The sequence below is a fragment of the Anolis sagrei genome, chromosome 8, assembly GCF_037176765.1.
Source record: "Anolis sagrei isolate rAnoSag1 chromosome 8, rAnoSag1.mat, whole genome shotgun sequence".
Classification (NCBI taxonomy): Eukaryota; Metazoa; Chordata; class Lepidosauria; order Squamata; family Dactyloidae; genus Anolis; species Anolis sagrei.
In genome coordinates this window covers 28,304,170-28,332,132 of record NC_090028.1, presented here as the reverse complement: position 1 = coordinate 28,332,132, position 27,963 = coordinate 28,304,170, and the positions used below count along the sequence as shown (strand labels likewise).

Below are 27,963 nucleotides of genomic sequence, written 5' to 3'. Positions count from 1 at the left end.
GGTTCATCAGGTGCTCTGCTAGGGCTGATTTCTCTGGTTGGATTATTATTATTTTTATTAATAATTATTTTTATTATTAACTTTGCAAAATATACAAATAGGAGTCTCTTTGTGGAGAGAAAAAGTGAGGTATAAATAAATAAATAAATAAATAATTCCAAAACATACAATAGGAGTTTCCTTGTGGGGAGAAATAGTGGGCTATAAATAAACATAATAATAATAATAATAATAATAATAATAATAATAATAATGGCTTTCCAAAATATATAAATAGGAGTCCCCTTGTGGAGAGAAAAAAAGAGGTATAAATAATAATAATACCAATAACAATAACAACAACAACAACAATAATGGGGTTTGTAACCCTGGCCTTCTCGAGGCTGAGAGAGTGTGACTCTCCCATTGACTGGATGGGGCTGGTATCTGAGGCGTGGGCGGGGCTAAGACCCCTCCCCCTCCTCTTGCCCCTCCCCTCCGGCTCCCCCTCCTCTCCCCTTCTGCAAAGAAGGGGGGGGGTCAAGGGAGTCCCCCTTGGGCTCCTCCTCCTACTCTTCTTCCTCCTCCTTCTCTTCTTTCTCGCAGGCGCGGCTGCGCCGGATCCCGGACGGATGGAGGAGCCTTCCTCGAAGCCGCAAAAAGGGGGCCACCCTCCCGGTAAGTCTTCCAAAAGGACTGGGAGGTTGGGGGGGGGGGGTTAATGAAGAGGGTATCCCCAAAGCCTCCTCTCTCAGGAGACCCCTGCAGCATCTTCCTAGGAGAAGGAAGGAAAGAGGGAGGGAAGAAGGAAGGAAATAACGGAAGGAAGGAGGGAGGGAGGGAGAGAAGAAGGGAAGGAAGAAGGAAAGAGAGGGGGGAAGGAAAGAAGGAATGAAGGAGGGAAGGAAAGAAGAAGCAAAGGATGTATGTATGTTTGGCTGGAAGGAAGGAAGGAAAGGAAGGAAAGGAAGGAAGGCAGGAAAGAGGGAAGGAAAGTAGGAAGGAAGGAAAGGAAGGAAGAAGGGAAGGAAGGAAGAAAAAGTAAAGGAGGGAAAGAAGGAAAGAAGGGAAGGAAGGAAGGAAGAAGGAAGGAAAGGATGGAAGAAAGGAAGGAAGGAAGGGAAGGAAGGAAGAAGGGAAGGAAGGAAGAAAAAGGAAAGGAGGGAAGGAAGGAAAGAAGAAAGAAGGGAAGGAAGGGAAGAAGGAAGGAAAGAATGGAAGGAGGGAAGGAAAGGAAGGAAAGGAAGGAAGGAAGAAGGGAAGGAAGGAAGAAAAAGTAAAGGAGGGAAAGAAGGGAAGGAAGGGAAGAAGGAAGGAAAGGATGGAAGGAGGGAAGAAGGGAAGGAAGGAAGGAGGGAAGGAAGGAAGGGAAGGAAGAAAGGAGGGAAGGAAGGAAGGACAGAGAGAGAAACCCCTTTAAACTTCGCCCAAATCTTGGGATCAGAAGACCCCTTCTTCGGCCCAAATAAGCAGCTCAACTGGGGTCAGACCCCTTTTTGCCAAGGACTTGAACCCCTTTAGCCCATTGCCCCACTTCCTAGTCTGACAATGAGTACACTGGACCCATAATTGGACATTTCCTAGGGGTGAATATCCACGCATTAAGGGGCGCCCCCTTTTAGCTATGGGGAGGGGGGGGGCTTAACAAATACCCACTTCCTAAAGTGAATCCCCCTCCCCAAAAAAGGGTGCACAAGTCTTACTTCCTTCTTAGCCCCTTTGCTGCCCCCTTTCCAAATCCATCTTATTTCCCATATTTTTTGGGGGAGAGGGGGTGTCAGTCCTTTGGGTGGTGCATTGTAGCGGTCTCTGTATTGTCGAAGGCTTTCATGGCTGGAATCACAGGGTTGTTGTAGGTTTTTCGGGCTATATGGCCATGTTCTAGAAGCATTCTCTCCTGACATTTCGCCTGCATCTATAGATGCAGGCGAAATGTCAGGAGAGAATGCTTCTAGAACATGGCCATATAGCCTGAAAAACCTACAACAACCCAGTAGTGGTCTGTGTTTGCTTGCAAGGGTGGGATGCAAGAGGGACCTCTCTCTGCCTCTAAATGGTTTTTAATTGGGGGGGGGGGCATCATCCCTGCAGTCATTTTGGAAGGAGGCCTGCCTTAAGAAGGCACCTGGGGCACAGGTGGGTCCCCAGGCTTCTTGGCAAGCCCTCTAGGACTCAGAGAGGCAGGGAAAGAGGCTTGGAGTATCTTCCTTGTTGCAGCAACAAGGTGTGTAAGTAAGGTGAGTCAGCAATCGGGCCAGAAGCAGCATCTCCCAAAGCCTCATGCAAATGCCTCCTTCCTTCCCTCTCCATCAGTGCCTTCCTAATTAGGGATTGGGTAGCTTTAGGCCGGATCTGGAACTGGCATGATATGGGATTGTAGAATCGGAAGAGGATCCCCAATGGCCATCTAGTCTCACTTTCCAACAATAAGACACCATCCAAGCCTTCCTGACAGATGGCCATCCAGCCTCTGATTTAAAACCTCATGAAAAGGAAAATATTCCTAGAAAATGTATATGCCACTATAGTTGGACCCCAAAGGCCATCTAGTCTAACTTTCTGCCAAAAATAAGACACTATCCAAGCCCTCCCGACAGATGGCCATCCAGCCTCTGACTCAAAACCTCATGAGAATGAAAGAGACTCCTAGAAAATGTATATTCCACTATAGTTGGACCCCAAAGGCCATCTAATCTAACTTTCTGCCAAAAATAAGACCCCATTCAAGCCCATCCAACAGATGTCCATCCAGCCTCTGATTCAAAACCTCATGAAAAGGAAAGAGACTCTACTGGACTCCCAGAAAATGTTGAACAGGCATCCAGTCTAACTCCCTTCTGCCACAAAGGAAGACATCATCCAAGCCCTCACAAAAGATGGCCATCCAGCCTCTGCTTAAACACATCCGGACACCCAGGCAATCTCTATCCCACGGAAATTGCAATGGGTCCCCAAAGGCCATCCAGTCCAGCCCCCTTTCTGCCACTGAAGAAGACACAATCGAAGCCCTCCCGACAATGGCCTTCTAGCCTGTCCATCAGATTTAAAGCAGAGCTTCCCCTTTCTTTCAAAAAGGTCCTGTTAGAAACTAGGCAAGTGGGGTTTATATATCTGTAGAATAATGTCCCGGGTGGGAGAAAGAACTCTTGTCTGCTGAAGGCAAGTGTGAATGTTGCAACTGGCCACCTTGATTAACCTTAATAGCCCTGCAGCTTCAAAGCCTGGCTGCTTCCTGCCTGGGGGAATATTTTGTTGGGAGGTGTTAGCTGGCCCTGATTGTTTCTTGTCTGGAATTCCCGCTCTTTATTTACTGTGCTGGTTTTAGAGGTTTTTAAATACTGGTAGCCAGTTTGTGTTCATTTTCATGGTTTCCTCCTTTCAGTTGATTGCTGTGAGTTTTTTGGGCTGTCTGGCCATGTTCCAGAAACATTCTCTCCTGATGTTTCGCCCACATCTATGTCAGGCATCCAAGAGGTTTTGAGGTCTGTTGGAAACTAGGCAAGTGGGGTTTATATATCTGTGGAATAATGTGCAGGGTGGGAGAAAGAACTCTTGTCTGTTTGAGGCAGGAGTGGTTGTTGCTACTAGTATTTTAAAAAGTCTAAAATCAAAACAGTAAATAAAGAACAACACTAAAAAAAAGAGGGACTCCAGACAAGAAACAATCAGAGTCAGCTTATCACCTCCCAACAAAAGATCCTCCCCAGGCAGGAAGCAGCCAGGCTTTGAAACTGTAGGCCTATTCAATGCCAATCAGACTGGCTTATTGCAACATTCACACTTCTTTCTCCCACCCGGGACATTATTCCACAGATATATAAACCCTATTTGCCTAGTTTCCAACAGACCTCGCAACAATCAAGAAACAATCAGGGCCAGCTAACACCTCGCAACAAAGGATTCCCCAAGGCAGAAAGCAGCCAGGCTTTGAAGCTGCAAAGCTATTCGAGGTTAATCAAGGTGGCCAATTGCAACATTCACACTTGCCTCCAACAGACAAGAGTTCTTTCTCCCACCCTGGACATTATTCCACAGATATAGAAACCTGACTTACTTAGTTTCCAACAGACCTCACAGCCTCTGAAGATACCTGTCATAGATGTGGGTGAAACGTCAGGAGAACATGCTTCCGGAACATGGCTAGACAGTCTGGAAAAATCACAACAACACAGTGATTCTGGCCATGAAAGCCTTTGACAACACATTGAACTGGAAGTGGTTTGAGTCTGGATGTGTTGTTGTTGTTGTTGTTGTTTTAACGAGGTTTCTAATCCTCCCTTGGCCCTCCAACCAACTTTGACTCAGTCCTATGGGGTTTACTGTTTGACATACTTCAGACATACTAGAAATGAGGCCACTTTCCATTCATTAATAGGGGAAATGCGAGAGAACAGAACTGCAAAAACACAATGCCAAAAATAGGGTTTCAACGTAGCTCCAAATGCTTTGCAATGAGGAAGAAAGACTATATTCAGCCCCAATTGCAAGCAAAAAATAAGCCTCCCCCCCCCTCCCACACTTCTCTATTCGCCCACCACTTTTGAGCTGGATTCGCCCACGCTTTGCCCTCAATAAGGAAACATCAGAAACCCCTTCCCTCTCCTGGGTTTCCTTCAATTGCATTTCAAAGAGGGTCCAAGGCTCAAGGATGAGTCATTGCAAAGACGGAGGGAAAAAAAATCCAGATAGTAATCCAAGAGAGTTGAGGAAACGTTCCTTCGCTGCTGAGGATGGGATAAATGGGGGGTCGATACAAAAGGTAAATAGGCCTCGGTAGCTGCAGAATAGTAATGAACTTATTGTATTCATCCTTATCCTGTCCTTCCCACGATGTTGGGACTTGAAACGGAACCAGCAAACCTGAGATCAAATATATCTGAGAGGCTGCAAAACCAATGAAAACAATGATTGTATTGTTTTTGAATGCTGTGAGCCGCTTTGTGTCTTAATCAAATAGGATAATGATAATGATATCCACAGCGACTTCCTGGTTCATATCTGAGACAAAAAGCTGTGGCAAGTTACTTATTGACAAGGCACCTCACCATTGGGAGATGTCCAAATACGCCAAATCTCCAGCCTCCATGTCATTTGCGCATTGAATACATACTGATGCACTCCAGGACAGGAAAAGCCCTCTGACTTTAAACACCACACCGTTGGATGGAAAACAATCCTTTTATTGAAGATTTATTAAAAAAGCAATAAGGTAAAAAACACTTTAAAGAAATAGGTAAATCCAATTAGGTAGGAAAATAAGCAGGAACAAAGTAATCCAGGGTAATAGTCCAGTAAAGTCCATAAAAACAAAGGTAAAACTTCCCAAATAAAATGCAAAGAATCAGGAAACATGAACCCAAGGCATGAATATAAAGCATAAAATCCAAGAATCAAAACCATGAAACAAAGGCACTTAAAACATGAATTTCCCAAGCAAAATTTCCATGAACAAGAACAAGATCTTGACTTGATTCCAAATGATGCTTCATCTGACTACATATCCTGTACTTGGGACTTTTATCTCCTCGCTAGCTAAGTCTCTTGCATTCAGAAATTGGTCTCGTTTTACCTGAGAATTTCTTATCTTTTTCTCTCAGAACCTGGCAGACCGCCAAAGCCACTGTTCGGCTCTCCTGTTTTGACTAATCTCCTCACGTCTATTTATTATTTTATTTATTTACAGTATTTATATTCTGTCCTTCTCACCCCGCAGAGGACTCAGGGCGGATTACAATGTACACATATATGGCAAACATTCAATGCCAAAGACACACAACAGATATAGACAGACAGTTAGAGGCTATTTAACTTTTCTGGCCGCCAGGGAAGCTGTTGCTTTCATTATCCATCTGTGACACTGATGTAGTACTTCCGCATTCCCCACAGGCTTTTGCTGGAGTCTTTTTTATGGCCGCGTAAATTAGTTAAATTAGCCTCCCCACACATAGGTGGTACCTAATTTTCCTACTTGACAGATACAACTGTCTTTTGGGTTGCAAAAGTCGACAACAAGCTACACAGTTGGTCGGAAGCTCACTCCGACCTGGGCTGGCTTCGAACTCATGACCTTTTGGTCAGAAGTGATCTTAATGCAGCTGACACTCAGACAGCTGCACCACATTCCCGGTCTATCTATTTGCTTATTATCTATTTGCTCATTAATTTCTGCAGCTGGGCCAGATGCCGAGCTCTTTTCATGTTCCCTATCATGGGAACTCTCTGGTAACAATTCAGAAAGCACACCATCATCCCCACACCCCTCAGGGACATTCTCATGGGAAACTACACTTTGAATAAGGATCTCCTGGTCATTCTCTGCATCAAGATCACAGACCAAACCATTGCCATCTTGAAACCCATTGACATCACTCCCCACATCCAAAGCACCCTGATCCTGGAACGCAATTACACGCTGAGCTCCAACGCATACACTCCGAGTTATCCCTTAAAGCAGTGTTTCTCAACATGGGGGTCGGGATCCCAGGGGGGGTTGCAATGGGGGTTCAGAGGGGTTGCCAAAGACCATCAGGAAGCACAAATTTCTGCTGGTCTTAGGAACCCCTTTGGCAGAGAAGGCGGAAGATCTCTCCACCTGTCCTTTTCTTCCTTTTTGGAAACAGACGATGAATCCTCCCACCAAAAGCCCTCCTATGCTGTGATTGGCCAGCCTCTCAGCCAAGAGGAAGGCTGCTTCTGAGACTCCAAGCGGGGAGGGGAGAGCAGGCATGCTCAGCGCATGGCAGCATGGTGCACATGTGCGGGTGAGGGAGAGCATGTGAGGCTGGAGGGAGGCTCATCCTAGCAACTTGCTTCAAGGCATGGGGGTCTCTGTGTGGTAAGTTTGGCCCAATTCTATCGTTGGTAGGATTCAGAATGCTCTTTGATTGTAGGTGAACTATAAATCCCAGCAACTACAATTCCCAAATATCAAGGTCTATTTTCTCCAAACTCCACCAGTGTTCACATTCGAGCATTTTGAGTATTCGTGACAAGTTTGGTCCAGATCCATCATTGTTTGAGTCCACAGTGCTCTCTGGATGTAGGTGAACTACAACTCCAAAATTCAAAGTCAATGCCCACCAAACCCTTCCAGTATTTTCTGTTGATTATGAGAGTTCTGTCTACCAAGTTTGGTTCAATTCCATTGTTGGTGGAGTTCAGAATGCTCTTGTAGGTGAAATATAAATCCCAGCAACTACAACTCCCAAATGACAAAATCAATCCTCTCCCCTAACCCCACCAGTATTCAAATCTGGGTTTATCGGGTATTTGTGCCAAATTTGGTCCAGTGAATGAAAATACATCCTGCATATCAGATATTTACATGACAATTCATAACAGTAGCAAAATGACAGTTATGAAGTAGCAACGAAAATAATGATATGTTTAGGGATCACCACAACATGAGGAAATATATTAAGGGGTCGCAGCATTAGGAAGGTTGAGAAACACTGGTTTCACCCATTGTGCCACCCCTGCTCTGGAAGAGACAAAGCCTGGCATGGATCCACCATCCCACCTACCTGGGTTTAGGGATTTCTCTGATCCACAGTGGCATTGAATCGACATCAGGAGCCCACGGTAGTGCAATGGGCTAAACCCTTGTGCTGCCAGGACTAAACACTGACAGGTCGGTTGTTCGAATCCAGGGAGAGGGGTGAGCTTCCTCTGTTAGCTCTAGCTCCCCATGCGGGGAAATGAGGGAAGCTTCCCACAGGATGGTAACATATCCGGGCATCCCCTGGGCAACGTCCTTGCAGACAGCCAATTCTCTCAAACCAGAAGCAACTAACAGTTTCTCAAGTCTCTCCTGACACACACACACACAAGGTAGGTTGAGCTTATCTCCCTTAAAGGAGTTCTCCAAGGTGCTGGATCTATTTTAGCCTTGAATATATCATAGGATAAAGCCTGGCATGGATCCTCCGTCCCACTGACCTGAAAGGCACCTGGTTTAAACCACGGTGGCTTGCTGGGGACAAGAAAAAGTGGCCAAAAATGCAGCTGGTGGCTCCTCTTCCCCAAGCTGACAAAGGCCACCCTTTCTGCATTGGATAAGCCTCCAGCTCCGGCTGCGATCCCGTTCTCCAGTGTGGAATGTTTTGCTTCCTTTCCATTCAACGTTGCTGCTGTTAGTGCTTGTCTATTGGAAATCAATGGCCCGCTTTGCTCTGCCTTCCCCTCCTTGTTTATGCTGAAAGGGAGAAGCAACACAGCCTTTGGCTCCGCTGGGTGGTCTAGCCTTTTGAATGACCTCTTGGGACTATAATCCCCACAATCCCCTGCAGGTATGTTGGCTGCTTTAAATTCTGGCTTTCTATCTATAAGAGCAGTGCAGACATCTCAAAAAGCGCACATTTTCATGTGCAAGCTCACATTTCAAAACTTTCCATGTGTATGTATGTGGCAGCTTTTGGATTGGCTCTCACTTTCACAGGCCACTAACCCCCATGACTCTGACTCTTTTACATCTTGGTGTGGTTTGGGGAGGATGGACCACGGATGATGGTATTTGCAGTACTTTCAAATGCTTCGGCACCCACAGACCATTGCGGCCCCCAACAATGACAGATCAGGATCAAACTTGGCACACAGAGCCTCCATGACCTCTTTTACATCCTGGTGCAGTTTGAAGGAGGATTGACTATGGATGATGGGACTTGCAGTACCTTCACTAACTTCCTGACACTACTGCAAACCCAGCCCAACACAGATCAGGATCAAACTTGGTACACAGAGCCCCCATGACCCTCTCTACATCCTGGTGTGGTTTGGCAAAGGATGGACCATGGATGATGGAACTTGCAATATTTTCGCTCACTTCCTGAGACCACTGCAACCCCCACCAATGATGGATCATGACAAAACTTGGCACACAGAGCACCCATGACACACACTACATCCTGGAATGGTTTGTGGTATGACAAACCATGAGCGATGGGACTTGCAGTACCTTCGCTCACTATCAGAGATCACTGCAACCCACACCAATGACAGATCAAGACCAAACTTGGCACACAGTGCCCCTATTATTTACTCTGCATCTTGGTGTGGTTTGGAGGAGGATGGACCATGGATGATGGGACTTGCATATCGGAGGTGTAGTTCACCCGCACCCATTAAACCCAGTTTACATGGGATCTAGACTAAACTTGGAGCACAGAAAAACAATGTCTTTCTCAAATAACCCGGGCACTGCCAGGTTCCCAAGCTAGTGTAATAAATAATAATAATAATAATAATAATAATAATAATAGTAGTAGTAATAATAATAATAGGTAACCTGTCTCTCCTTGTGTCTCAAGACAAACAAGCAATGTTTCTCAAATCTCAAGATTTACAGTTCCGCGTTTAGGATCACAATACTCTTAACTTTCCAAGTCAAAATTTAGCTGCTTTGTGTCTCCTGTGGGAGAGATAAAGTGAGGTATAAATAAATAAATATAATAATAATAATAATAATAATAATAATAATAATAGGTAACCTACTTCTCCTCGTGTCTCGAGGCAAACAAGCAATGTTTCTCAAAACTCAAGATTTTCAGTTCCACTTCTAAGATCTCAATACTCTTAAGTTTCCAAGTTCAAATTTTAGCTGGTTTGAGTATCCTGCAGGAGACATCAAGTGGAGTAATAATGATGATGATGATGATGATGATGATTATGATGTCAGCATGCTACCTTCAGTCAGCTGCAAGCCCGGAGTGGCACTTAAAGATTTATTGCTATTTCTAAAAACTACAAAAAACTATATACAGAAGTAACCAAAGACACATCTTTCTTCTTAGCCGTACATCACTAGAAGAGAAAATGTGCTGTTATCTCATCTCTGGAATGTGTGCTGAAACAGGAATTGTCCAAAGTTACACTCTAGGCAGAAATCATAGCTCTGTGCATGTAACCCTTGCACAGCACAGCATTACATTTCTACCCCGAACACAGAGTTTAAACTATAAACTATATTTCATCACATTTAAACACAGTACTGCCTTATTTAATTTAATTTATTTATTTATTTCATCTACTTATACCCCGCCCTTCTCACCCCGGGGGGGACTCAGGGCGACTTACAAAGGAGGCACAATTAGATGCCCAAATCACACAACAAACAATACAAAATAATACAGTTCAACAATTAAAATGAAACATCAATACCTATTAAAATCATAAAAAACTATCTCATGTCAGAGTCCATATATCAGAGTCCATATATCCATTCCATTCCATTGTCCTTGTCTATCGATAGGTCCTTTAATCAGTTGTCAGCATGGCCAAAAGCTTGGTCCCACATCCAGGTCTTTAGTTTTTTCCTAAACGCTAGAAGGGAAGTCGTCGATCTGATCTCCCCGGGGAGTGAGTTCCACAGGTGGGGGGCCACCACTGAGAAGGCCCTGCTCCTCGTCCCCGCCAGTCTCACTTGTGCCACTGGCGGGGTCGAGAGCAGGGCCTCCCCAGAAGATCTTAAACTTCGAGGTGGGATGTAGAGGGAGATCCGTTCGGACAGATACACTGGGCCGGAACCATATAGGGTTTTGTAGGTCAAAACCAGCACTTTATTTATTTATTTATTTATTTATTTGGGGTTCTTTTACCCCGCCCTTCTCACCCCGAAGGGGACTCAGAGCGGCCTTACAGAAGCAAAGGCACCCTACGATGCCTGCATCATAAAACAATCATACATAAACTTACATCATATCATAATATAATTCACAAAGTGCATGCATTAATTATCATAAAATCAATAAAATCAATAAAAACAAATACAAACCCAATTTCTCCTTTACATGGTCAGCATTTCGCTCATAGATCTAATTTTCGTTCCATTTCATCAATCCTGCTAGTCTTACACGCCTGATTGTCTGATTTAATTGCCAAGGTGCCCAAAGGCCTGGTCCCACAACCACGTCTTCACCCTCCTCCTGAAGGCGAGGAGGGATGGTGCTGCCCTGATTTCCCCCGGGAGTGAGTTCCACAGGTGAGGAGCCACCACTGAGAAAGCCCTGCTCCTCGTCCCCACCAGCCTCACTTGTGAGAGTGGTGGGGTCGAGAGCAGGGCCTCCCCAGATGATCTCAAAGTCCGGGGTGGGACGTAAAGGGAGATACGTTCGGACAGATACACTGGACCGGAACCGTACAGGGTTTTGTAGGTCAAAACCAGCACCTTGAATTGTGCTCGGAACTGAATCGGCAGCCAGTGGAGCTGACACAACAGGGGGGTGGTAGGCTCCCTGTATGTCACTCCGGTGAGCAATCTGGCTGCCGCTCGTTGGACTAGTTGAAGTTTCCGAACAGTCTTCAAGGGCAACCCCACGTAGAGTGCGTTACAGTAGTCTATTCGGGATGTGACAAGAGCATGGACCACCGTGGCCAGATCAGACTTCCCAAGGTACGGGCGCAACTGGTGCACAAGTTTTAGTTGTGCAAAAGCTCTCCCGGCCACCGCTGAGACCTGGGGTTCCAGGCTCAGCGATGAGTCCAGGATCACTCCCAAGCTGCGAACCTGCGACTTCAGGGGGAGTGTAACCCCGTCTAGTACAGGCTGTAACCCTATACCCTGTTCGGCCTTACGACTGACCAGTAGGACCTCTGTCTTGTCTGGATTCAATTTCAATTTGTTAGCTCTCATCCAGTCCGACACAGCAGCTAGACACCGATTCAAGGTCTGGACAGCCTCCTTGGTGACAGGTGAGAAGGAGTGACAGATCTGGACATCATCTGCGTAGAGATAACATCTCAGTCCGAAACTCCGAATGATCTCTCCCAGCGGCTTCATGTAGATGTTAAATAACATTGGGGACAGAATCGAACCCTGTGGGACTCCACACAACAACGGTTGTGGGGCCGAACAGGTGTCACCCAGTAACACCTTCTGGGACCGTCCCTCAAGAAATGACTGGAGCCACTGCAAAGCAGTACCCCCGAGACCCATGTCTATGAGGCGTCCCAGAAGGATACCGTGATCGACGGTATCGAAGGCCGCTGAGAGGTCCAGCAGAACTAACAGGGACACACTCCTCCTGTCCAGTTCCCTGCGAAGATCATCTACCAAGGCGACCAAGGCTGTTTCCGTTCCATGTCCCGGTCTAAAGCCAGACTGTGCTGGATCAAGATAATCAGTGTCTACCAGAAATCCCTGGAGTTGTGCTGCCACCACACGTTCCAGGACTTTGCCCAAGTAGGGGAGATTGGAAACTGGCCGATAGTTGTCGAATTGAGTGGGATCCACTCAATTCGACAGCGGTTTGATAATAGCTTGTTTTAAGCTCGCTGGAATCTTGCCCTCCTGTAAGGAGGCATTAACCACCACCTTCACCCACTCTGCCAAACCCCCTCTGGCTTCTTTTATCAGCCAGGATGGGCAGGGGTCTAGGATGCATGTGGTGGGTCGCACCTCTCCAAGGATCCTGTCCACATCCTCAAGCTGAACCAATTGAAATGAATCCAACAAAACCTGACAAGCAGATGCTCTCGTCACATTCTCAGAGACTGCAGGTAAAGTGGTGTCAAAAACCGACCGAATCCGCGCAATTTTATCTTCGAAGAATCGAGCAAACGCTTCACAGCGAGCTCCAGAGCTGTCAGGGATCTCGCTTTTCGGCGGATTTAACAGACCCCTGACAACTCGGAAGAGCTCAGCTGGACGATTCTTCGCAGATGCAATATTGGCAGCAAAGGATGTTTTTTGTGCTGCCGCAATTGCCACATCGTAGGACCTTAAAAAGGCATTCAGATGTGTTTGGGCTGATTTAGTCGGATTCCTTCGCCACACGCGCTCTAGCCACCTTTTCTTTCGCTTCATTGCTGCCAGCTCCTCAGTAAACCAAGAGGCCGGGTTAGCTCGGTTACTTGAAAGGGGGCGTTCCGGAGCGATTGTGTCGATTGCCCTAGTCATCTCGATGTTCCAATGAGAGACCAAGGCATCGACAGGGTCGCCAGTCAAGGAGGTGGGAAATTCCCCAAGAGCCGTCAGGAAGCCATTTGGATCCATAAGCCTCCTGGGGCGGACCATTCTAATGGGTCCACCACCCCTGCGGAGGTTAGGAGGTACAGTGAGTCTAAACCTGATCAGGTAGTGATCGGTCCATGACAATGGAGCGATGGTCAGCTCCTCCGCCCCGACACTATCACCCCATCCCTGAGTGAAGACCAAATCCAGTGTGTGCCCGGCAGTATGGGTGGGACCAGATACTAATTGGGACAGGCCCATGGTTGTCATGGCGGCCATAAAGTCCTGAGCCGCTCCTGAAAGAGAAGTCTCGGCATGAACATTGAAATCCCCCAGGACCAAAAGCCGCTGGGAGCTCAATGCCATGTCCGAGACCACTCCCGCTAGCTCAGGTAGGGAGACTGTCGTGCAGCGGGGTGGTCGGTACGCTAACAGAATCCCTATCCTGTCCCGGTCACCTAACCTGAAGCCGGCACACTCGAATGACGATGAATGTGGGATGGGGCACCTGATCAGGGGAATACACACCTTATAGACCACTGCCACTCCTCCTCCCCGCCCTCCGGGTCTTGGCTGGTGCTGCACGGAGTAACCTGGTGGGCAGAGTTGGGAGAGATTCACCCCTCCCCCCTCGTCCAACCAGGTCTCCGTTATGCATGCCAGGTCGGCTTGTTCCTCCTGAATTAGGTCTCGAATAATGGAGGTTTTTCCATTTACCGACCTGGCATTAAACAGCACCACCCTTAGCCCAGAGGGGCCACTGTCCTGACATCTCAGCTGTATCTTGTCGGGAGAGTTTTTTGTAGTTGCCAATACATTCCTATTATTTTCTGGCCGAATCGTTTGTATGGTTGTAAAATGAGTAATTTTTGAGATTGCCAATGTTCTATTGTAAATTTTGGGCCGAATTTGTCTTTGTCTCAAGTCCTTACTACATTTTGAGTTTACCAAATTGTTGTTATAAATTTTGGGTCGAATTGGGTACTTTGAATTGGGAACTTTGAATTGTGCTCGGAATTGGATCGGCAGCCAGTGGAGCTTGAGGTAAACAAGCCATGTTTCTTCCAATCTCAAGATTTTCAGTTCCATGTTTAGGATAGCAATACTCTTAACTTTCCTAGTTCGAATTTTAGTAAACAACAACAACAAAAACAATAATAAGGTGCTTCCTACCTCCCCTCAGGTCTCAAGGCAAACAAGCAATCATAGAATCCTAGAGTTGGAAGTGACCTCGTGGGCCATCCAGTCCAATCCCATTCTGCCAAGAAGCAGGAATATCACATTGAAAGCAGCCCCAACAGCCTCTCCTTAAAAGCCTCTAAAGAAGGAGCCTCCTCCACACTCCAGTGCAGAGAGTTCCACTGCTGAACAGCTGTCTCAGTCAGCAAGTTCTTCCTCATTTTCAGGTGGAATTTCCTTTCCTGTAGTTTGAAGCCATTGCTCCATGTCCTAGTTTCAAAGGCAGTAGAAAAAAAGCTTGCTCCCTCCTCTCTAGGACTTTCCCTCACATCTTGAAACATGGCCCTCATTATGTCTCCTCTTAGCCTTCTCTTCTGCAGGCTAAATATGCCCAGCTCTTTCAGCCACTCCTCATAGGGCTTGTTCTCTAGACTTTTGATCCTTTGAGTCACCCTCCTTCTTTGGACACATTCCAGCTTAGAGTCAATATCTCCCTTTAATAGCGGTGCCCAGAATTGGACACAGTGTGATTCCAGGTGTGGTCTGACCAAGGCAGAATAGAGCATGGGTAGCATGACTTCCCTGGATCTGTGCACTAGGCTCCTCTGTATGCAGGCCAAAATCCCATTGGCTTTTTTGCTGCCGCTGCATGACATTGTTGGCTCATGTTCACCTTCTGGTTCACGAGGACTCCAAGATCTTTTCCACACATCCTGCTGTCGAGCCAGGCATTGGCCCCCATTCTGTATGTTTGCATTTCCTTTTTTTCTGCCTAAGTGGAGTCTCTTCATCTGCCCCTGTTGAACTTCACTTTGTTAGTTTCCCATCAATTGTCACAATGTCCAAACTTAAGAGTCCACGTATACCCCATATTTGGAAAACTCACATTAAGTAGGTTCATGCTAGGAGCACCCGGTGGCATAGTGGGTTAAACCCCTGTGCTGACAGGACTGAAGACCAACAGGTCGCAGGTTCAAATCTGGGGAGAACGCGGATGAGCTCCCTCTGTCAGCTCCAGCTCCTCATGCAGAGGAAGGAGAGAAGGAGAGAATCCTTCCACAAGGATGGTAAAAACAGCAAAACATCCAGGCGTCTCCCTGGGCAACATCCTTGCAGACGGACAATTCTCTCACACCAGAAGTGACTTGCAGTTTCTCAAGTCACTCCTGACACGACAAAAAATGTATTTGCTTGAAGAGACTGAGAAATGTGTGACCCAAAGGCTAGGGAAAAGGCTCCAAAACAGATGTTGAGCAATGGGTCTTCCCAGCCGTCAGCTACCAGCCAGGGAGGAAAGAATGAACGTGGGTTGAGCTATTGGGGAAAATGCTACAAATACAATCTCTTATTTTTAGGATTGGAGCATTTGGCCCTATAGATCGGGGTCTTTGGCAAGGAGTAGAGAAGTGGGGACCTCCGGCTTGGATTTCTCTTGCAGTAGACTTGGCACTGAGCATTGTATCTCTGTGTGGCCTTGGCACAAAGAACGGATGAGCCAGCTTCTGACTGTTTCCCAAGCTTTTCCCTCCCAGACGTAGCTTTTCCTATCAACTCAGTTGGGATGCAAACTGTTGCAATAAAAGCAGTTTTGGATGGCGAAGTCTTGAGTTGAGAAGACCTGCTAGATTTTGCAACAAGCCTGCTTTTGCTGAAGGTGCAAACTGTTGTTGATCTAAAGTATTTGTTGATCTAAAGGAGGCAAGACCTGTCAACTTTACGACTAAATTGTTTTAATTCCAAGGACTTTAGGGTAATTCAGTCTTAAGTATGCAAGACCAGTTGGTTTTACAAAGCACCGGCCCTGTTTGGTTAGGAGTGTTGCTTTAGATCAGGCATGGGCAAACTTTGGCCCTCCAGGTGTTTTGGACTGCAACTCCCACAATTCCTAACAGCCTACCGGCTGTTAGGAATTGTGGGAGTTGCAGTCCAAAACACCTGGAGGGCCCAAGTTTGCTCATGCCTGGTGTAGAAGCACGATATCAGCATCAACACACAGAGGGGCCAAAGTTTGCCCATGCCTGACTTAGATCAAGACAGACACGTGTGGTTTTAGCTTGCTACGGAACCCAAAGTATTTAGGTTACCGAAGCATTCATTCCCGCTGTGCCAGTTTCCCACACTGAGAGCTGGTTAAAATCCCGGCCGTGAATAATTCAGCGTCTCTCCTGCCGCCTCCGCATTTACGGAGCTGGGAAGTCGGCTGGAAACGGAGAGAGGCATTCTTGTATTTGTTCCTCGCTCTTAGGTTTGGCTCCGAAGGACGGACAGGATGCGATGACGGTGCAGCATATGTGCGTTTTTTAAGCAATTCAAGAATAGCAGCCGTGGAAGTCTTCAGATAGATTGATATTCGAATCCGTGGGCGTCTTAACACATGGGTAAGTTTGCCTACGAGAAAACGTCAGACATGTCTATCCCATGCAGAATGGCAGCAATCTTTCTGCAAGCAAAACCTAAGTTGCTTATGGGGTGCTACTATATATGGGCGTTGGGCATGGGCATGGATTTCACACAAATGCACAGTGAGCATGCATTGCACATGGATTCACACCGCGTTGCACACAGATGCACATTGTACCTGCATTGCACATGGATGCACCTCGTGCATGCATCATGCATTGATGTACATTACACATGCATTTCACATGGTACACAGAGGTGCACATTGTACATGCACTGCACACAGATACACATTACACATGCATCACACATGGGTGCACATTGTATGCCGCACATGGATATGCTTTGCATATGCATTGTGCATGGATCCACATTGTGTGTTGCACACAGATTCACAGTGTGCATGTATTGCACATGGATTCACACTGCACATGGATGCACATTGTACCTGCATTGCACACAGATGCACATTGTGCATGCATCATGCACTGATGTACATTTCACACTGCACATGGATGTACATTATGTATGCATTTCGCATGCTGCACTCTGTGCATTGCGCACAGGTGCACATTGTACATGCACTGCACACAGATGCACATTCCACATACATCACACATGGATGCACATTGCATGCCGCACATGGATATGCATTTCACATGCATTGTGCATGGATGCACATTGTGTGTTGCACTCAGAAGCACATGCATCGCACACAAATGCACACTTTGCATGAATCTCACATGGATGCACATTGTGCATGCATTACTCATGGATGCAAATTGTGCATGCATTTATGGATTGATTTGCATGTATGATATCTTTGAGTTCATCTACACTGTAGAATGAATGCAGCTTGCCATCACTTTTAAGTGTCATGGGTCAAGGCTATGAACATCTGGGTGCCATAGTTTCACAATGTCTTTAGCCTTCTCCGGCAAAGGGTGCTTTTGCCTCGCCAAACTACAACTCCCAGGGATTCACAGGTGAAATGAACAATAGCAAAGTGAGTTCCAGGTAGCAAAAATGATTACCGAGGAAGAATTTATTTATTATTTATTTACCATATTTATATACTGCCCTTCTCAGCCCGAAGGCGACTCGAGGTGGTTTGGAAATGATTTGCTTTTGCCTGAGCCATCTGGGAAGGGCAAAATTCCATCTCCTCTCTTATCACTTTCCTGCTGAATTAATGGATTGCAAACTACTTTTGTGCTTTGCAGCTATTGAAAGAAGCTGAGGACAAAGGAAGAAAGTGAGAGGAAAATTGGTCATTTTAAAAGCAGCTGGAAAAGTGGAGAATTGGGGGGGGGGGGGGTTGCCTTCAAAAGAGGCATACCAGACCCAACCTGGCCACTGTATTTGTTCATTAGTAGCCAGTCCAGTTTGCATTGTGCCGATGCCAGTCTGGTGCCAGTGAGTCCATGGGTGGCCAGGGAAATATCGGGGCCACTTGCGGCCATGGGAAGCCTAGTCGCATCTCACTCCCTCCAGACAAATAAGGCTTTGTTTCTGGCCCTGGCTCCTTCCAAAGGCCTTTATTTGCAGGCATCAAAGGGGCTCTTTGCGGGGCATCGCAGCTTCTTGCAGAGCATCCTTGATATCCAGGGAGAGAGAGAAGGAAGGCCTTTCTCTCACTCTTTGCTTTAGAATATCCCTTCCGGCTGCCTTATTGGTGTCTTGGTTCATGCATCCCTATGCAACACAAAGATAGCATCCTAACTGAGAGCTGCTCTGAGACTCAATTAAGCTATAATCAGGATATAAATTACTGCATCTACTAGTAAAGCATGATTATCGTGTCACTCCACATACTGAAGTGTTTGCTATATAATCCCAATCTAGAACTCACCCTTCTTTGCAAACACGATCTCTGAACTCACCCAATCACGGCAAATATGCTCTTAGGTTCAACCATTTTAGGGTTGCAAAACTTCTGGACTTTCGACTTCCAGTGGGCAGGGAGGATGGGAATGGTCACCCAAAAGACTTTGATGTTCTCAAGTTTCTCCAGCCTTGAAAAACACACCTTGGAGCCTGTGGTTTGCTTTCATAGTAAAGAGCAAGCAGGAGAGAGAGGCAAGTCTTCTTCCCTCCTGGGAAATCTCTGAAGGTCACTCAGCAGAACTGGAAAAGCTGAGTGGGGAAAACATGGCAGCAGCGGCAATTCTGGACAAGGTCGCCAGGATGAAACCAAAAACTGTTGCCACCTCTGTTGCAATGGGCATCGGTCCTTGTCATTGCATGGGATCGCAGGGTTGAAAGGGACCTTAAAGGACTTCTAGTCCAACCTTTCCAGGGTGCTATACACACTGTGCATGCACACTGTGTACCCATCACACTTGAACACACACACTTGTGCATGCATTGCATTTGGATGCACACTGCATGCATTGCTCTCGGATGCACACTACATGCATTGCACTTGGATACATACGGTGCATGCATTGCGCTCAGATACACATTGTTCATGCACTGCGTTCAGATACAAACTCCATGCATTGTGCTCGGATACACAGTGCATGCATTGTGCTCAGATGAACACTGCGTACATTGTGCTTGGATGTGCATTGCATGCATTGCACTCAGATGCACATTGCATGCATTGCGCTTGGACACACACTGTGCATGCATTTCACTTGGATACACACTGCATGCACTGCACTCAGATACACACAATGCATGCAATGTGCTCGGATATACTCTATGCATTGTGCTCAGATGAACACTGTGCACATTGTGCTTGTATGCGCACTGCATGCATTGCACTCAGATGCACACTGCATGCATTGTACTTGGACGGACACACACTGTGCATGCATTTCACTTGGATGCACGCTGCATGCATTGCACTCGGATGCACACTGTGCATGCACTGCATTCAGATGCACACTGTGCATGCATTGCACATGGTAGGATACCCCTGAAGTATAGGCACTGCATCCTTGTTTGTAAAACTTCGAAGGAAAGAGAGTCCGTTCCAACCTCAAACAGCTTCCTCCATCAGGACGTTCTTCCTCCTGTCTCATCTGTTCTGATGTGTCATTTCCTACTGTTTCTAGATGTCCCCCTGCAGTCTCCCACTCATGTTCTGCCCCACAGCAGAACAGGCAAGGAGCAGAAGGGAAACAGATATTATATATATATATATACACACACACACACACACACACACACACACACACACACACTACATAAGAAGACCTAGAGACTCAGGTTAGCATTCTTTAAGGGCAGCTTGCTTTGTATTATGCTGTGGGTTTTTTTGGGGGGGGGGGGGCATGTTGCATTTGCTCTGAATGATTTGCTTTGTAAAATGTATACTGTTGAGATTTATTGTTCATCCTTTCCTTTGTATGTGTATGCATGTATGTGTGTTGTGTGTGTGCGTGCATACGTTTTTAATGGTTTTTGTATTGTATTGATTTTATAACGCTGTTTTAAATTTGTTAATTGTATTTTGTGGATTGTTATGCCATCAAATTGATGCCAATTTGTAAGCCTCCTTGAGTCGCCTTCGGGCTAGAGAAAGGTGGGATAGAAATATCGTAAATAAATAAATTGTGTGTGTGTGTGTCCTAACACCAGGAAATGTGAAGGACTGATTCTATTTATTTTTTGCATAAACATGTTTTTACCGTGTTGGAAACCACCTTGGGCTCTCTGTCAAGCAAACAACAGGATATAAATACTATCTATCTATCCATCTATCCATCTATCCATCCATCCATCTATCCATCCATCCATCCATCCATCCATCCATCCATCCATCTCAATCATACACAAATCTATCCATCCTGCCTGGCTGTCTAGTGAGAGTATTCCTGCAGGAAGAGCTGAGAGAGCCCCTTTGGCTTGGTTTACCTGCTTTTAAAGTGTTTAGGAACAAGCCATGGTTTTCTGTGATTGTAGCTATGTAATAGTGCTATGTTTAATTCTTTCCTGATGTTTGATATGTCTATGGTTTTAAATTGTATGGTTTTTAGTGTCATGAGCAACTTTGAGTCTCGTTCAGAGAAGAAAGAGGGATATTAATAACAATAATAAGGAAGCAGACAAAACAATGGACCACATACTTAGCCGCTGCAAGAAGATCGTGCAGACGGACTATAAGCAGAGGCATAATACTGTTGCTCAGATGATTCACTAGAACGTGTGCTACAAATACCATCTGCCTGCAACAAAAAAATGGTGGTATCACAAGCTTGAAAAAGTTACACAAAATAAACATGTCAAACTATTCTGGGACTTCCAAATTCAGAGTTTTGGAGCACAAGACTCCTGTCCTCACGATCGTTTTAAAAACAAAGTAAGGATCGTAGATGTTGCAATTCCAGGTGATAGCAGAATTGATGAGAAGCAACTGGAAAAGCTGATTTAAAGATTGAACTGCACAGACTCTGGCACAAGCCAGTCAAGGTGGTCCCAGTGGTGATCGGCACACTGGGTGTAGTGCCTAAAGACCTTGGCCTGCACTTAAAAACAATCAGTGCAGACAAAATTACCATCTGTCAGCTGCAAAAGGCCACCTACTGGGATCTCCACACGTTATTCGCCAAAACATCATAGCCCTAGAAACTTGGGAAGTGTCCAACATGTGATCCAATACAACAACCAGCATAGTGGTCTTGTTAATATAATAATAATAATAATAATAATAATAATAATAATAATTTATTTATTTTTTATTTATCGTGTCATCAGCAACCATTCCATTGTATTACAATTCTAACAGAGCAAAACAAACACACAGATTAAAAAAAAAAACACACAGATTTTGCAAACTTGGTAGTAGGTTAAATGTCCTTTGACCAGTATCTGGCCACTTGGAGTGCCTCTGGTGTTGCCGCAAGAAGGTCCTCCATTGTGGATGTGGCAGGGCTCAGGGTGCATTGCAGCAGGTGGTCAGTGGTTTGTTCTTCTCCGCACTCGCATGCCGTGGATTCCCATTTCTTAAAATTGGCTCTGCATCTCGTGGTGCCAGAGCGCAGTCTGTTCAGCGCCTTCCAAGTCGCCCAGTCTTCTGAGTGCCCAGGGGGGAGTCTCTCATCTGGTATCACCCATGGATTGAGGTGCTGGGTTTGGGCCTGCCAAACCCAGCACCTAAATCTTTATTTGTACTCTGCCTCCATCTCCTTGAAGGGACTCGGGGTGGTATATAAACAATGACTATGATATAATAATAATAACAATAATAGATCTGTGCCATCTGCTTGTGTGTGTTCCAGAGCCGGCTAAAGAGGTCCCCAAGCTGGAGCGTCCAACCCCGCTGTTCGTCCCTTTGCAAAGCCTGGTAGAAGGGCCACCCAGCCCCACTGAGGGGGAGGAGGAGGAAGAGGGAGGAGGAGGTGGAGGAGGAGGGATCCCCATCCCATCATCGGGGCTCCTGCAAGTCGTGGAGCGAAGACGTGAGTACAGCCGGGAAGGAAAGGGAAATGGGAGTCCTTCCTTGGGGACATTGCATGGGATCAAAAGGGACCTTAAAGGCCATCTGACTCGCAAAGGAGGGACATGTTCAAACACTTCAATCTCTAAAAACAGGCAGAAGTTTTCACAGTCCCCATTCCTCCGTCTTATCCATAGAACCGCTGAGCAGTGTCTCCTCCTTGGAGGTCCATTTTGACCTGCTTGACCTGACGGAGCTGACTGACATGTCGGACCAAGAGCTGGCCGAGGTCTTTGCCGACTCAGATGAGGAGAACATCCCCAATGAGCCCCATCCTGGTGAGTTGCAATCAAAGCCAACTTATATCCTAGCCCTTCCTCCTGGAATAGTTTAATTGCATGCATAGTTTGGACCAAAACCCGGAGCGGTTCCAAGTTTCAGTGGGCAGGAAGGATGTCTTGTGTTGTCAAGATTAAGCCTTCTTAACCTTGCGATTGGGAATGTGTTACATTTGAATATATTTCTTGTTTGTTCCAGTCACTCTTAAAACAGCATTTCTCAATCTGGGGATCAGGACCCTTTGAGAGGGTTGCAAGGAGCTGTCAGAGGGGTCGCCAAAGACCATCAGAAAACAGTATTTTCTGTTGGTCATAAGGATTCTGTGTGCCAAGTTTGGTTCAATTCCATCTTTGGTGGAGTTCAGAATGCTCTTTGATTGTAGGTGAACTATAAATCCCAACAACTACAACTACGAAATGACATAATCAACCCACCCCCCCCAAACCCCACCAGTATTCAAATTTGGGCGTATCGGGTATTTATGCTAAATTTGGTCCAGTGAATGAAAATACATCCTGCATATCAGATATTTACATTACCATTCATAACAGTAGCAAAATTACAGTTGTGAAGTAGCAAGGAAAATAATGAGGAACTGTATTAAGGGGTCGCATCATTGGGAAGGTTGAGAAACCATGGGATAGAGGAACGGCAGTCCTACACGCCAACCTTGCAGTGCTGGCCAGGCTCACCACTCCAGAACCCTCTTGATTCTGGGAGCTGTCGCCTTAAAAACAGAAACCTTGCCAGGCTTTTGAAGGAGTCGGGGAAAGAGATTCAGTTTCCCAGCTGTGCCATGATGGAAAACCCCCTTTAGACAGCTGCGGCTGGAGAGGAGTGGAAATATCATTGATCCCCCTGCCCTCCCCAGGCCTTGCCCATTTCTGTGGCAGATGATGATGATGATGCCTCTATTGACTGCTTAAGGCCATGGCTGGGGGTGTCACTTCCTCCTTTGAGAGTGGCGCCAAAAGGGGACAGTTGGGGAAAGGGCACGGGTAGCAGCTGCATCCCGGCGACAGACAAATGGATGGATGGGAAATGGAAAGCAGCCTTCCTGGAGAAGGAGAATGTGAGCAGAATTAAGGTGGAGTTAAAAGCAGAAGAGTCCTTGCTCTCCCAAAAAGACAGGAGGAAGGGAGGAAGGGAGGGAAGAAAAGAAAGGAAAAGGAGAGTGAACGGAATAACTTCCATTGGTCTAGTTCAGGCATGGGCAAACAGTCTAACTTGGGGAAGAGAAGGATGAAAGGGAATGGAGGTTTGGAGGAAAGAGAGAAAGAAGGAAACAAAAGGGAAAAGAAGGAAGGAAGGAAACAAGGGAGAAATTGAGAGTGTAAAGGAGGAAGGAAAGAGGGAAGGCAAGAAGGACGAAAGGGTGAAAGGGAAGGAAGGAGGGAGGGAGAAAGGGAGGTAAGGAAGGAAAAGGGAAGGAGGAAGAAAAGAGAGAAGGAATGGAGGAAGAGAAGGATGAAAGGAAGGAAAGGTGAAAGGGAATTGAGAGAGGGAAGAGAGAATGAAGGAAAGACAAACAGGAAGGAAGGAAGGAAGGAAGGAAGGAAGGAAGGAAGGAAGGAAGGAAGGAAGGAAGGAAGGAGAAAGAGAGAGAGGAAAGGAGGGAGGAAAGAGGGAAGGAAGGAAGGACGAAAGGGTGGAAGAGAAGGAGGGAGGAAGGGAGGCAAGGAATAGAGGGAGGGAAGGAGAAAGGAAAGTGATAAGGGAGGAAGGGAAGGATGAAAGGAAGGAAAGGTGGAAGGGAATGGAGAGAGGGAAGAGAGAATGAAGGAAAGACAAACAGCAAGGAAGGAAGGAAGGAAGGAAGGCCGAAAGGGTGGAAGAGAAGGAGGGAGGAAGGGAGGCAAGGAATAGAGGGAGGGAAGGAGAAAGGAAAGTGAGAAGGGAGGAAGGGAAGGATGAAAGGAAGGAAAGGTGGAAGGGAATGGAGAGAGGGAAGAGAGAATGAAGGAAAGACAAAAGGCAAGGAAAGAGAGAAGGCAGAAAGGAGGAAAGGGTGGAAGGGAAGGAGGGAGGGAAGGAGGGAGAAAGAAGGAGGTAAGCAAGAAGAAAGGATAGGATGGTGAGAGAGAGGAGGGCCTGAGTTTGCCCACACCTGGTTAAGCATGGGCCAACTTTGGCCCTCTGGGTGGACTTCAACTCCCATCATTCCTAACACCCGATAGGCTATTATGAATTATGGGAGTTGAACTCCAAAACATCTGGAGGGCCAAAGTTGGCCCATGCCTGATCTAGACACTGTTCTCCCATCACATTGGCTTTTCTAGCTGCCACATAACACCGTTGACTCGCGTCCAAACTGTGCTTTGCTAGATCCCTTTCTCAAGGACTGCTGTCAAGCCAGGTGTCCTCTCTCCTGTTTTGCTCAGGCCTGCATCCGCACTCGCACCCCAACACCCGCTCCGGCTACCTGCGCTCGCCTTCCTGGACCCGGACCAAAGGGGAACAAGGCCGGGAGAAGAAGCGCCTCAGCGACCCAGAGCTCCCGGTGGGTAAAGCAGAAGCCTTCCTGGCCCTGGAGAAGCCGGCCCAAGAATAGCCAGACCAAGGTGCCAGCAGCCTTCCCTCTTGCACTGCACCATGGGTGGCCGGTGGCCTTAGGAGATGTCTATTCGTCCATCCATTTGTCCATCCCAGCCACCTCCGGTGCTCTTCAGAGACCAAGGATCCTGTCCGTTGTGCAGAGACAGCCTCTTTCCTCACTCCACTGTGTCCATACCATCACTCCTGAAATGTATTGCCCTCCTAATGTTGGAAAAGATGGGAGCAGCCTTGTTTTTCTTTCCTTTTCTGCACTTTTGAGCCTTTCTGAATATGTGAATAATATTTGGGGGGAAAGCAGGCACTTGGCCCGAGAAGGATGCATGCTTTAATCCGGAGCAATATCGGAGTTGCCCTCGAGACGGAAGCGATCAGAAGCACCAGAGGAGGGCAGCACAAGATGGGTGGACATTTCCTTGTCTCCTCCGTCATACTTTTGCTTGGAGATTCCTGGGACGTCTCCCAAGGAGTCCCAACGTACCAAAGGAACCAGGAGGAAGACCTAAAAGCACTGTTTCTTTGGGGTAAATCCCGCACTTGTGTCTCTGAAAAAGCACACCCTCTTCTTCCCAGTGGCCTTAACTTTCTGCTTGTTGCTCCAGGAACTTGGCACACACTGCATTGCATTGCCAACCTTCAAGCCAAGCTATCATCCACTATAGAACGGATCCATGCTGGCCTCCAACTGGGAATGTCCCCATTTTGACGAAGGTTGAGACTAGAAGCCCAGTTTCCCAGTGGGGCATGGAGATGGCAAGCCATGCCATAGGCAGCTCCAGTCCTCCCATGATGTTTTCCAGCAGAAAGTGACAGTAAGGCTAAACAGGGATGCTGTCACGAAGGGGACAGATCCCTCCATTGGAACAAAACTTGGGCACTCAACCAATGCAAGAGCAAAAGGCAAGTCCTTTCTTCCCCGCTGCTCTGGGATCAGGAAGATGGACAACTGGAGGAGGGATGTCCACCCAAGGCCTTTCTCCATCTCTAAAGTCCCCATTCCTCCCCAGGTTTAAGCATCACGCAGCTCAGAGATATCCACATGCCACATCACCGTCTGTTCTGGTGATTGCCATTTTGGAACTGGCCTCGGTCAGCTTTCCCACCAGAGCCTGTTTTGGTCTCCTCAAGATGATACAGAAACAGCCCCTTGCTGCCCCATTTCTCTTCCTCTCCTCAGTTTGTTCTGCAATTTGTACTCTGTTTTTCCTTGAAATCCAGATGGTCCGGTAGCTCACTGTGCTTCTGCTGAAGGAGCACTGGAGACTTTGGGTCTGGCAATGGAAGGTCTCATTTGGGATGCTGTCATCAGCCAGACCTTCGAACCAGGGGCCCATACTGACCTCCCCTGAAATACTGAACCCAGACAAATAATGGCACAGCCCAACCCCATTGAAGTTCCTTCCAATTAGAGTTATGCTTCCCATCCCATTTGCTTGTGGTGGTGATGGAGAACTACATTCATTTGCAGCAAAAGCTGGGTATCCTGTGCCAAATTGACCAGAGGGGCTTGCCACTAGTTTGTTCTGCACCTCCTTCTTTGGAGGTTTTCAAACTGAGGCAGGATGACTATCTGCCAGGAGTGCTTTGATTGTGTCTTCCTGCCTGGCAGAAGGGGTTGGAATGGATGGCCTTTGGGGATTCCTTCCAAGTGCTGGGACTGTGGTGCAGTCTCCATCTCTAGAGATGCTTTGAATGTGATTTTCCTGCTTCTTGGCAGAAGGGGTTGGACTGGAAGGCCCACCAGGTCTCTTCCAACTCTATGGTTCTTTGAGGCCAGAATACCATCTGTTGGGAGTGCTTTGATTGTGTCTTACTGCATCACAAAATGGGGTTGGACTGGATGGCCTTTGGAAGTCCTTTCCAACTCTATAACTCTACGATTCCTATCCTCCATTTCTTTCTTTGCCATTTCCATCACCCAGCAACCTTCCTCCTTTGAAAAACCATTGACATCTTGAATATGACAGAGGAGGAACCCTTAGGGGACGAAGAGAGGCAGATTTTTTCTCCTTCCCCCCTTTACATTCCCCAGCACTTCCATTTTGGGGCTCCCATCGTTGCTCGTCCTGGAGATCACATCCTATTACGACTGAAGCACATTTTGCACAACTAATGCCACATGTCACAGGCGGACAGATAAGCATCTGCTGATCAGGATACAAATCCATTAGCGCCACCAGCTGAAGTGGAAATGGGATTGTGACACCCGAGCCATTTGCAGAAAGGAGAAAAGGAGCCAGGTGCGAAGGGCAGCTGCTTTCCGAACGAATCTTTCCTGAAATGCAGCTGTTTGCAGGGATCCTGCCCAGCGCCACTTCCTCCCAGAGTGGTTGGCGCTCAGATGTCGCAAAGCCACTGATCCCAAACCCCTTTGAGCCACCCAGGCTGGGTCCCTTGGGCTTCAGGCAGAGGAAACCTCAGAAGGGATTCGGAAGGAGGAATCACATAAGCGACCGCAGGAACATTTTGCTCAGTCAGAATTACCGAAGCGAAAAGACAAGAACAGGCCAGGAGTCCAGAGGTGAGACGTCCTTCCCTGATGGCTTGCCTTCATCTCCCTCGTCTCTACAAAACATTTCCAAAAGAACACAGATTCCCAGGTGGAGAGAAACTTGAGAAGCATCAGGTTTTCAGACTTTTGTAGCTTGGAGAGGGATGGGTCTTTCTGCCAAAGCACAATTCCCAATGCATACTTTTGGGGACAAAGGCAGGGCCCATGACCAAGCCGGCACACAGTCTCTGGCTCCAAGAGCAGTGGAGATGCCTTTGTTTTAATACCACAAAAAATATGCTATCTGTGGTCAGCATAAGAGGTTATTCATGGCTTCCTCCCCTCTCTCATATAAGAAGGCCATTCAAGAGGGGCTCAATGAGGTGGAAGAAGGGATTTCTCGGTGCCAAAGCAAGATCACCTTCTATAGGCTAAGAAGGACTAGGAGCCATCTATCTACGAGTGCCATGGCTGTGTTGTTCAGAACAGGATGCTTCTCAGGAGGGAAACTGCTGCTCCTTCCTCTGTTGCATTCAGTGCACCCCTGAACTGTATTTATCTGGGTGCAGATGAACTTTTCCCAAGTGAAGAGAGAGGCGAGGAAGGAGCCAGACCCCAGAAAACTGTGCTGCTACCCCCTTTGGAAACAGATGTCCAAAACGGCACCAATAAAGCTCTGGGAAAACACAA

The 27,963-nt window shown here is 46.9% G+C and overlaps 1 protein-coding gene across 2 annotated transcripts; it reads left to right on the top strand.

Moving 5' to 3' along the window:
- Window positions 1-530: 530 nt before the first annotated feature.
- Window positions 531-27,963, top strand: DBNDD1 (dysbindin domain containing 1). Of its 2 annotated transcripts, XM_060788107.2 has the most exons (5): window positions 538-657; window positions 16,350-16,482; window positions 21,733-21,912; window positions 22,088-22,228; window positions 24,611-27,963. In XM_060788107.2, the coding sequence occupies exons 2-5, from the start codon at window positions 16,479-16,481 to the stop codon at window positions 24,778-24,780; spliced, it is 495 nt and encodes a 164-aa protein (XP_060644090.2). In that variant the 5' UTR covers window positions 538-657; window positions 16,350-16,478; the 3' UTR covers window positions 24,781-27,963. The 2 variants fall into 2 exon arrangements, with proteins under 2 accessions (XP_067327175.1, XP_060644090.2); XM_067471074.1 differs by lacking the exon at window positions 16,350-16,482 and having other exon boundaries at window positions 531-657.

What these genes read in the sequence shown, in the direction of transcription:
- DBNDD1 (XM_067471074.1), top strand. Translation starts at nt 612, where the DNA reads ATGGAGGAGCCTTCCTCGAAGCCGCAAAAAGGGGGCCACCCTCCCG. An exon ending in AAAAGGGGGCCACCCTCCCG is followed by an intron (nt 658 to 21,732) that starts GTAAGTCTTCCA and finishes TGTGTGTTCCAG; the next exon opens with AGCCGGCTAAAGAGGTCCCC. An exon ending in CCCCAATGAGCCCCATCCTG is followed by an intron (nt 22,229 to 24,610) that starts GTGAGTTGCAAT and finishes TGTTTTGCTCAG; the next exon opens with GCCTGCATCCGCACTCGCAC.